The sequence below is a fragment of the Papio anubis genome, chromosome 20 (assembly GCF_008728515.1).
Source record: "Papio anubis isolate 15944 chromosome 20, Panubis1.0, whole genome shotgun sequence".
In the NCBI taxonomy this organism is placed as follows: Eukaryota; Metazoa; Chordata; class Mammalia; order Primates; family Cercopithecidae; genus Papio; species Papio anubis.
The window spans coordinates 9,071,750-9,081,938 of NC_044995.1; the positions used below are offsets into that span (position 1 = coordinate 9,071,750).

Consider the following 10,189-nt stretch of genomic DNA (forward strand, 5'->3'; position numbering starts at 1 on the left):
AAATGAACAAAGAACATGAGCTTAACGTGCACAAATTTATAAATAAAATTAATGTCTTGACCATGGTAGAATGAAAGATATCTAGAATAAATAAAAAGTAGTTTTAAAACTACAGGAGAAAATGAAAATTATTCTCAAATGAATGACAAGCATGTTGGGACTGAATTTCCCAAAAGTAAAAAGTGGTGGAAAAAATGACCAGGGGATCAGGCTCAATTTGGGTGAATGGGAAGAGCAGACGTGTGCCTCTCTCCTTAAGAGGAATCAAAATGGTGAGTAAATACCGAAACGCCAAGTGGATCTTCTCAGAGAGCAGCCTGGGGCTCACCAGAGAAACACGGGGACATGGAAAGCACAGAGGAGAAAAGCCCAGAGTGGGGAGAGCCTCCTAACAAGAGGAGGGGGTGAGTGAGTGAGAGGCCCCCTAACACAAAAAAGGGATGAGTGTGTTAGTCAAGGTTCTCTAGAGGGACAGAACTAACCTAAAGCCTTTTGATTTGTGATGCTGGGATGACTTTTTCCTCATTTACGTCTTTCGTTATTTCTTTGAGCAGTATTTTTGAATTGTCAGTGTATATGTATTGCATCTCTTTAGTTAGATGTATTTCATTTCTTTTCTTTTTCTTCTTTTTTTTTTTTTTTTTTTTTTTTTTGAGACTGAGTCTCACTCTGTTGCCCAGGCTGGAGTGCAATGGCACGATTTCAGATCACTGCAACCTCTGCCTCACAGGTTCAAGCAATTCTCCTGCCTCAACCTCCCGAGTAGCTGGGATTACAGGCACGTGCCACCACCATGCCTACCTAATTTTTGTATTTGGTTAAATGTATTTCGATGCGTTTTTTAAAATATAAATTCCCTTGTTCCCCTAATACACATGTTAAAATTCTGAGACCCATTAGCTATAAATGTGAACATAGTTGGAAATAGAGTCTTTGCAAATGCATTTAAGGTATGATCAAGGGATCATAACGAATTAGGATGGGTCCTACTCTGATCTGACTGGTGTCATAATCTGAAGAAGAGAAGAGACACACAGAGAAGAATGGATGTGAAAACAGAGGTACCCAGGTAGACGTAGGCACTGAGAAGATGGAGGCAGAAATTGCCGCTATGCTGCCCCAAGTCAAGGAGTGTCTGGACCAGCAGAAAATAGGACAAGTCATTTAAGAATTATTCCATCAACTGGGCGCAGTGGCTCACGCCTGTAATCCCAACACTTTGGGATGCCAAGGGGGCAAATCACCTGAGGTCAGGAGTTGAAGATCAACCTGACTAACATGCTGAAACTCTGTCTCTAGTAAAAATAGAAAAGTTAGCCGGGCATGGTGGCACACACCTGTAGTCCAGTTACTTGGGAGGCAGAGGCGGGAGAACTGCTTGAACCCAGGACCGGGAGGTAGCAGTGAGCTGAGAGTCCGCCATTGCAGCACTCTAACCTGGGTGACGATAGTGAAACTCTGTCTCCAAAAAAAAGAAGAATTCTTCCATCGAAACTGCATAGTTCTGGTAACACTTTTCTTATGTTGTACTTAGATTTTTAAGTGAGTCGTGTTATCTCTCACATATTAACACGTTTGTCTTTTGTGGATATGCTAGGATAACAGTCTGAGAATTTCATTTCACCTGTGCCATAACACTGAAATAGAAGTGATCATTGCCTCTGAATTAGAAGGTAGATGAGTGAGCTCTCAGTGGGATGTGCCACAGGTGCCTGGTGCTCATTAGTGAAGACAGCTCTGTCCCTTGATTCCCAACCCTGCATTCAGTGAGAACTCATTGGCACCTTGATTGGGGCCATGAAAAAAAAATTTTATGTCACAGAAACTGGTAGATACCATTAATAATAGCATTTTAAAGATGTCTTTTTCAGAATCAACATAGCTGTGGTGTCACTTGAAATGTGTGAGTGATGATTCCTAGCGGTGATATTTCAGGAGAAATTACACAGATAGCACCTAAGAAAGAGGGAAGGGCTCATAGGGTCCAGGGAGGGCGTTAAGTCTTCAGGGTGGATTTATGTTTTCCTGGTTGGAATCTGATCTCCTGTTGTCGATTTAGTTGGTGGTTCAGGTTTGGATCTCTGAACTGAAGAGATGGCGACTCGGTAAGGGACATCAAGGAGTGTGACAATGAGGAATAAGGAAGACTGTGTTACATGCCGTGGACCAGAGCACGCAGGTGTGCAGAGGTGTGGACCCAACGCTGCCATGTGGGATGGAGCTTCATGTCTGGGGATGGGAAAAAAGGGGGATCCAGTCAAGGAAAGTCAACATTCATAGACAAAAAATGTGTCACAGTTTAATGATCTTCTAGGAATCACCCCAGACGGTTTCCCTGCACTCAAATATGGGTTCCTGTCTCTGGAAGTGACCAGCAGACAGTTCAGATAATGTAGGTCCTAGATTGTCCTCCAGAACTTCCTGGGATCATCAGATCTGTTCCTGAGGCTCCACCACTCTGAAGGGTGCATTGTCCTCTCTGCTGTTCACCGGCCGGCTGCAGGGGCTTCTCTGGCTGTGCTGAGCCTCAAATAGCAGAATCCCGAGGATCACCAGGACCAAGCCAGCCACGCCCATGCGGATGAGATTCTCCACTGTGTAATCCTGTGGGTGTTGGCCTAGGGAGGTGGTGGACAAAGAGGCCACAGGGTCCGCGGCAGGTCAGAATCACCCCGGGACCCCTGGATGTCCACCCAGGGCACCCACCTCCCTGGACAGTCCCTGACCCTCTGTGCCAGTCCCATAACCGAGAGCATCTCCTCACTCACCAGTCTTGGAGTCTGTCTGGTTTTGTGACAGGCTGAGGGTCTCCTGAATCAAAACAGTGGAGAGAAGAGCCCTGAGCCCCATGCCTCGGCTACAGGTTCTGCATTCTTCTTTTCCCCTGTGTCTATTGACATGAGTTTTATGGAGTTCCTCAGAAACCCTTCCTCTGCTGTAGCAGGGTTCCCTCCAGTCTCCTCATTGAATTATGTCAGACTTCCTGTGCTCAACAAATCCAAACTCTGCTCCTGAGTCATTCGGGAGGATTTTCCTGCCATAGGAGCTCAGCATCTATAAGGAAAGTGAATTCCCCAGTCAAAATAACCGGACACTTTGGGTGCACTCTCTGGCCATCCTGGGACCTTTTGTGCTCTCTGAGCCCTAACAGGCTGCAAAGAGCAGGTGCAGGACCACAGCAGCCAATGCCCCCAGAGATAAGAGTCATGGCTCCTGGGAATCCTGCTCATCAATGCCGAACCTCAGACACCTCCCTCCCCTCTGACCACCACGGAGGGAACACCTGCCCAACCCTGGGTGCCAGAGCCACGAGTTCACACCCTGCAAACTACCCCACCACTCTTGCTGCTGCCCTGAATGAACCCTAAATGTGAGAGTAGCATTGAAACGAGAGACCCGGAGGAAACTTCTGAGCTGGGAGTGGCTGTTTTTGTCACGCATGGGGTCAGGACTTAGAGGTTGGGACCCCCAGAGGCTCTGAATCTGAGGTGGAGACATCAGGAGGCCGGGTGGGCCTCAGTCTTCCACCCTCGATCCTAATCATCTCTGAGGTTCACCCCCATCTCCTCAGCCTCCCTGCTCTTGCCCTACTGGGAACTTCAGGGGTGGGAGCCAGGGGTGGGAGGTCCCGTCTATTTCCCTCCCATGGGCCGGGACCTCCCATGCGGACCCTCCCCTTCCTCCCTGCCATTGTGTCCCCGGGAAGCTCACCAGCAGGGCAGGAGCCTGAAGCTGAGCCTTTGAGTTCAGAGGGGACGGGTCCGGAGCCCTCACCTGAGACCATGAAGCTCAGGGGGTCTGGGGTGAGACAGCAGGTAGGGGTTGGAGCTGAGTGAGCCATAGCACCTGTAGGTCCCCGTGTGGGCTGAGGTCACAGGACCCATGGGGAATTCAGCCTGGTGCTGGTGAGCTCCGTGCTCTGATCTCAGACGCAGCGGGGGATGGGCTGCCCCCTCTTTGGTCAGAAGGAAAGTGTGGAACTGTCCCCATGACTGACACAGCAGGGTCACGTTCTCTCCTGAGGCCACCGTGGGGCCCGGCTGCACCGAGAGGGAGACCGTGTCATAGAAGTGTCCTGGAGAGAAAAAGGATGGGTGAGGGGCTGCCCCACCTTGTTCTGAGCTGACACCTCTCCAGGCCTCTCTCTGGGACCCTCAGTCTCTCTGTCTCTGAGTCTCCCCCTCCCGCTCATACCCTCTCTCTGTCTGTGTCTCCCTCCCTTGGGACCCCCGCCCCTCATCCCGGCCATCACCACCTGGGCTCCCCTGGCAGGGCCTGAGCAGAACCTGGGTCCCTGACTGAACCCACAGGGCTCCTCACCTGAGATCAGGATGTCCAGGGGGTCACTGGGGGCCGACCACTCGGAGGAGACGTTGTGTGCACCACAGCATCTGTAACGGCCCCCGTGGGCGTGGCTCACAGGGCCCAGGGGGAAGTTGGCCTGGGAGAGCCCAGCCTGGGGCTGCCGGCCAGGGCGCTGGAGGAATTCACGTTCTCCCTCCTTGTATAGAACAAATCTGTCATAGCCGGCATCAGAGCCACACTGGAGGGTCAGGTTTTCCCCAGGGGCCACGACAGGACCCAGCTGCACTGACAGTGACGGCTTCTTAGAAACACCTGGGAAAAGGTGGTCACGGTTTCCAGGAGCGACCCTCAGGCTTCCCCACAAACCCTCCCTCTCCCCCTGGGCCTCACCACTGCTCATCTTCCTGTGTCTCTGGCCCCAGGAGCCCTGAGCCCTCTCGTCCCAACATCATCCCACCTGGCGCTGCCCTGAGACGCGGCTCCTCCCCACCTGCCCGGAGACTCAGGGAACTCCAGACAATGCTGTGAATTTCTCACCTGGGACCAGGAGCTCCAGGAGATCACTGGGTAAAGACCACACATAGGGAGAGCGTGAGTCATAACCATAGCACCGGTACGACCACCTGCGACTCGGGCTCACGGGGACCACGGAGAAGACGGCCCAGGACCAGCCACGGGCATGGAAGTGGGAGTTGAGACGTTGTGGGTGTTCATCTTCTCCTTCCTTACAGAGAATGAAGCCATCAAATGCCACCTGTGAGACACACTGGAGGGACACGTTTCCTCCTGAGGCCACCACAGGGCTGGGCAGGGCTGAGAGGGTGGGTTTGTTGTAGGCTCCTGGGAGAGAAGGAGGCACCGTGTTAAATGGGCTCCCACCTCCTGCATCATCCCCAGGGCTGGGCTGTGAGAGGGAGACGCCCCTGAGAGCCGACCCCCTTCCTGAGGGCAGAGCCTGGGGCTGGGACCCCTGAGTGTCCTCTCACCTGTCACCACCAGCTCCAGGGGGCCACTGAGCTCTGATGAGTGATTGCGGCTGTAATACCGACAGCGATACCGCCCTGCGTGTTCCAAGGTGATGGATGCAATGGGGAAATAGCCCTTCTTGACAAGCTCTCGTTGTATCTGTCTAACCCAGGATGCTGGGTTTTTTTCTCTATATAGACGATACTCCTGAACCTGAAGCCTCCCCTGACACCTGAGGGTCACAGGACTCCCCTGGGTGATGACAGAGCCTGGCTCAGCCCAGAGAGTGGGCTTGGGAAGGGTCCCTGGAAGGAAATCAGAGATTGGATTCTAAGTCATTTCCCACCCAACAGATCTCAGCTCTTGATGGCAGGACCCTCCAGATGCCCCCATCAGTCAGCCCAGAACTGCTATTCCCCGTCCCCAGCTGCATGGAGGAGGCCCCTTTTCCCTTGGGGAGGAGAGAGGACTCCTGACAGCCGGGGACAGGACTACCTGCCTGGCACGCGAGTCCTGGGCCCAGACTCAGCCCCAGAGTTCCCCTGTGAGAGATTTGCCCCCGGAAGCCTGAGCAGGTCCTCCCCTCCCTGGGATCTTTGCAGAGCTCCCCTGGGGCCCCCACCATGAGTTTGGCTGTGGATGAGGTCCCTCCCAGGTTGGTGAATCTCCCCCTCCTCAAATCACCGAGTAAGATCAGGACCATGAGGATGGGGTCATGGCATTCTCCTCCCAGCACTGCCCTGCTCTGCAGATGGATGGTTCTCGGTGCTGGCAGACAGAGACATGGGTGTGTGACACCAGAGGCTGGGCCCTTTCTTGTCAAGGGATTTCGTCATCTGCAGCCACACACAGGAAGTGGAACTGCCCCTCCCCAGGAACCCCGGCTCTCATTCCTTTAGGGGAGGTCTGAGGCTTGGGCAGGCAACTTGTGTCTCCCTCTGCAAGACATTTGTATTGAAATGGGGTCTTTCCCTGAGACCCCCGCCACTGTCTGTCTGGTTTAATTCTCATCTCCTCTCCTGAGACCTGGATGTAGCAAGGTGTTGGGGTCAGTGAACTGGTGCTTGTGTCTGCCCCTCCTCCAGATGAGGGTGGGGTGAACAGAGAGGCTTCCCTTCACAGCCTCCCCCTGCTAAGGTCTTCCTTCCCTCCAGCCTCGTCCATCGCCTCAGCCGCGGGGGTCCTTGCACACGGCAGTCATCTCTCCAGCCCTTGAGATGCTTCAGGAAGATGCAGGTCCATGCTGCAGGCAGACCCAGGTCGGGGCAGAGACGCACCTGACACCTGGCTGTGCAGCCCAGGCTGAGCCGCTGCAGGTGGCAGTGAGCACAGAGGGAGAAATGCAGGGGTTCACTCAGTGGTGGCTCACGCCTGGAATCCCAGCACTCCAGGAGGCTGGAGACGGGAGGATGGTTTTGAGGCCAGGAGCTTCAATTACCCTCAGCCAAATAGCAAGACCTTGTCTGTAAAAAGCAAAAATTAGCTAGGCACGGCAGCTCACACCTCGAGTCCCAGCTACTCAGGAGGCTGAGGTGGGAGGATCACTTGGGCCTGGGAGGCAGAGGCTACAGGGAGCTGAGGTGATTCTCGGGCATTCCAGCCTCGGTGATAGAGTGAGACCCCGTCTCAAAAGGGGAAATGCAGGGAATAAATAGAATAAAACATATTTGTTCTGTTTCTTGAGTGTGTGTTTCCTTCCTACCAAACAGTCCCTCCCTTGTACTTCCCCTTTTTTCTTCATTGCAACATCACCCACCCCTCACTTGGGAATGAGGCTCTGAGTCGGTCCTGCCTCCTCAGTGCCCCTTGTGTCCTTGGCCGTCCCTCGGCACCTCCGTCCATGTTCAGGATTTTCAAAACAGTTTGTTAGGTCTGTAATCTGATTCTGGGGGAGGGGAGCTGATTTGTGTTTAATTCCTGATTATCATCCAGGGTTTATGTGACTCGGGACACAATACACACGCCACTTTGAAAGCTTGTGCTGTCATGAACTCTACCATCATCACAAGGCTGTGGGGCCGCGGGTGCCTGTGACAATGGGAGTGTCAGCTGCAATTTGCACTGCCCGGCACTGAGGTGGGGACGGAGAGATCCTCTCGGCCCAGACCAGCCTGTGCACTGTGGGAGGGTGGGACGGAGAGATCCTGGTCTGCACTTCAAAGTCAGACCGAGTAAGGCGGACGGGAGAGGACCCCTGCCCTGGCATCTGCTCAGACCGTGAGGGTGGGACGGAGGAGAGACATCCTGCCCAGACCAGCCTGTGACCGGAGGTGGGACGGGAGAGACTCCTGCGTGTCTGCACTGCCTGTGACCGAGGTGGGATGGGAGAGGACCCCAAACCACCAGACTGCCTGCATCGTGAGGTGGGACGGGAGAGACCGTGTCTGCACTGTGTCTGTGACCGAGGTGGGGACGGAGACCGTCTGGTGACCAGTCAGACCCGAGGGTGGGACGTGAGGGAGAGGATTCCCCGGTGTCGGGTTCCACAGTCCAGGAGGATGATTGACTTCCTCTCACTCAATGAGCTTCCACATCGGCTCCAAACACCAAGAAATGCTCCTTGTGACACGCCTGAAATACAGATCACCACAGCCACAGGCACAGAAAGAGAAAGAAAAGTTCCCATCATTGACGCTATTCCATCAATTTTAGAACAGAGTTCAAAGCTGAGTATTACAGGTAGTTCAAAGGCCTGCAATTTCCAGGGGGTCATTAGGGTGGAGGTTCCCACCTAACGTGGGACAGAAGAGGAACCCCGGTCCTCCCAGGCAGGGAGGGGTCAGGGGCCTGGGTGGGGCTGGAAGCTGTGGTTCCCCTCCCCCGTGTGTGTGGACAGGCGCTGGGGGGTCTCTGCTCACTCACTTGAGTCCACGCTCAGCTCTCAGCCCCTCCCCTGTGTGTGAGAAACAGATTCAGTCCATGGTGCTCAGACATGGGCGTCTGCCCCACAGGTGAGTGTGAGGCTGGCATTGGTCCCATCCCTGCTGGGCACAATCTTGAGCTGACGCTAAGTTTGGGAGAGTGGGGCAGGAGCAGAGGCAACAATCCCCTTCATCAGGCTGATGTTTGGACAGCTGTGGGAGAAACCCTTTATGAAAGGCCAGGTGCGTGGGAGGAGAGCCGCCCCACAGGAATGACAACCATATGAGGAAAATATAGGCAGTTGTTGAAATGCATTAGACAGATCTCATGGAGGGAGTTCAAGACCAGCCTGGCCAAGACGGTGAAACCCCATCTCTGCTAAAAATACAAAACTTAGCCTGGCATGGTGGCAGGGGCCTGTAACCCCAGCTACTCAGGAGGCTGAGCCAGAGAATTGCTTGAACCTGGGAGGTGGAGGTTGCAGTGAGCTGAGATCACACTACTGCACTCCGACAGAGTGAGACTCCGCCTCCAAAAAAAAGACTAATGATCAAGCAGTTCAGAGGGTCAATATTATCAGATGCTTCAGAGAATTCCAGGCTGAGAAATAACAATAAAAGCCAAGCTAATTTTTCCAATGATTTAACTAGTTTTATATCTGCACCATACATTTCAGTTCACCTTTCAAGTGTCTTCATAAAATCAATTAACTAAAATTAATCCATTAAATATAAATTAGAACAAAATACACTGAAGCTTTTTTTTTTTTTAATTATACTTTAAGTTCTAGGGTCATGTGCACAACGTGCAGGTTTGTTACATACGTATACATGTGCCATGTTGGTGTGCTGCACCCATTAACTCATCATTTACATTAGGTGTATCTCCTAATGCCATCCATCCCCTCACCCACCTTCCCACAATAGACCCCAGTGTGTGATGTTCCCCGCCCTGTGTCTAAGTGATCGCATTGTTCAATTCCCACCTGTGAGTGAGAACATGCGGTGTTTGGTTTTCTGTTCTTACAATACTTTGCTGAGAATGATGGTTTCCAGCTGCATCCATGTCCCTACAAAGGACACCAGCTCATCCTTTTTTATGGCTGCATAGTATTCCATGGTGTATATGTGCCACACCCCTGGTGGGGAGACAGGGATGCAGCCCACCCCAGTGTGGACGTAGCAAGCCCAGGCTGGGCTCTCCCAGGCCACCTTACCCCCTGGGCCCTGTGAGTCACTCACCCACGAGATTGTATGAGTGTGTTGCATGTGCATGTTGTATGTGTGCATGTGTGTGCATGTGAGATTGTATGTGTGCATGTTGTATGTGCAAGTGTGTGAGATTTTGTGTGTGCATGTGTGTGAGTGTGAGGTTGTATGAGTGTGTGTGCATGTTGTGTGTGTGTGTGACTGTATGAGTGTGCATGTGCATGTCTGTATGTGTGTGCATGTGTGATTGTGTGTGTATGTGAGTGTGAGATTGCATGAGTGTGTGTAAGTGTGCATGCTGTGTGTGCGTGTGTGTGTGTGTGAGATTGTGTGTATGAGTGTGCATGTGCGTGTGTGTGTGCATGTGTGTAGATGGCATGGCACAGATGGTCACGAGAGGTGCCTGGCTCTTCCACCACGTCACTGTGTTGTTGGGGAAACGCTGAGTCGAGGGCTCTCCGACAGCCAGGAGCAGCCTCCGAGATTCTGTAAAACCCTGCCCAGCCCCTCTCTGCCCAGGGCCAGGCAGCCTGGGCTGTGGCAGTGCCAAGGCCCTTGGATACACCCCCAGACTGCCTGGAAAAAAGATGTCCACTGGCGGGAAGAGACAGACAACGTTGGGTCCTAGCGACATAGCGCCCTGCAGCTTTAGTTCTTTAAAGGACATTCTGGTCCTGGCCGGGCGCGGTGGCTCAAGCCTGTAATCCCAGCACTTTGGGAGGCCGAGGCGGGCGGATCACAAGGTCAGGAGATCGAGACCATCCTGGCTAACACGGTGAAACCCCGTCTCTACTAACAAATACCAAAAAACTAGCCGGGCGAGGTGGCGGGCGCCTGTAGTCCCAGCT

The 10,189-nt window shown here is 53.0% G+C and overlaps 1 protein-coding gene across 1 annotated transcript; it reads right to left on the reverse strand.

Annotated features, from left to right (window-relative positions):
- Positions 1-1,793: 1,793 nt before the first annotated feature.
- Positions 1,794-9,975, reverse strand: LOC101006962 (leukocyte immunoglobulin-like receptor subfamily A member 2). Its single transcript, XM_031660376.1, is given in 8 exon segments — positions 1,794-2,618; positions 2,769-2,811; positions 3,689-3,800; positions 3,802-4,075; positions 4,321-4,617; positions 4,843-5,145; positions 5,292-5,601; positions 9,766-9,975. Coding segments are annotated over 8 exon segments (1,737 nt in total). The 3' UTR covers positions 1,794-2,430.
- Positions 9,976-10,189: the final 214 nt, after the last annotated feature.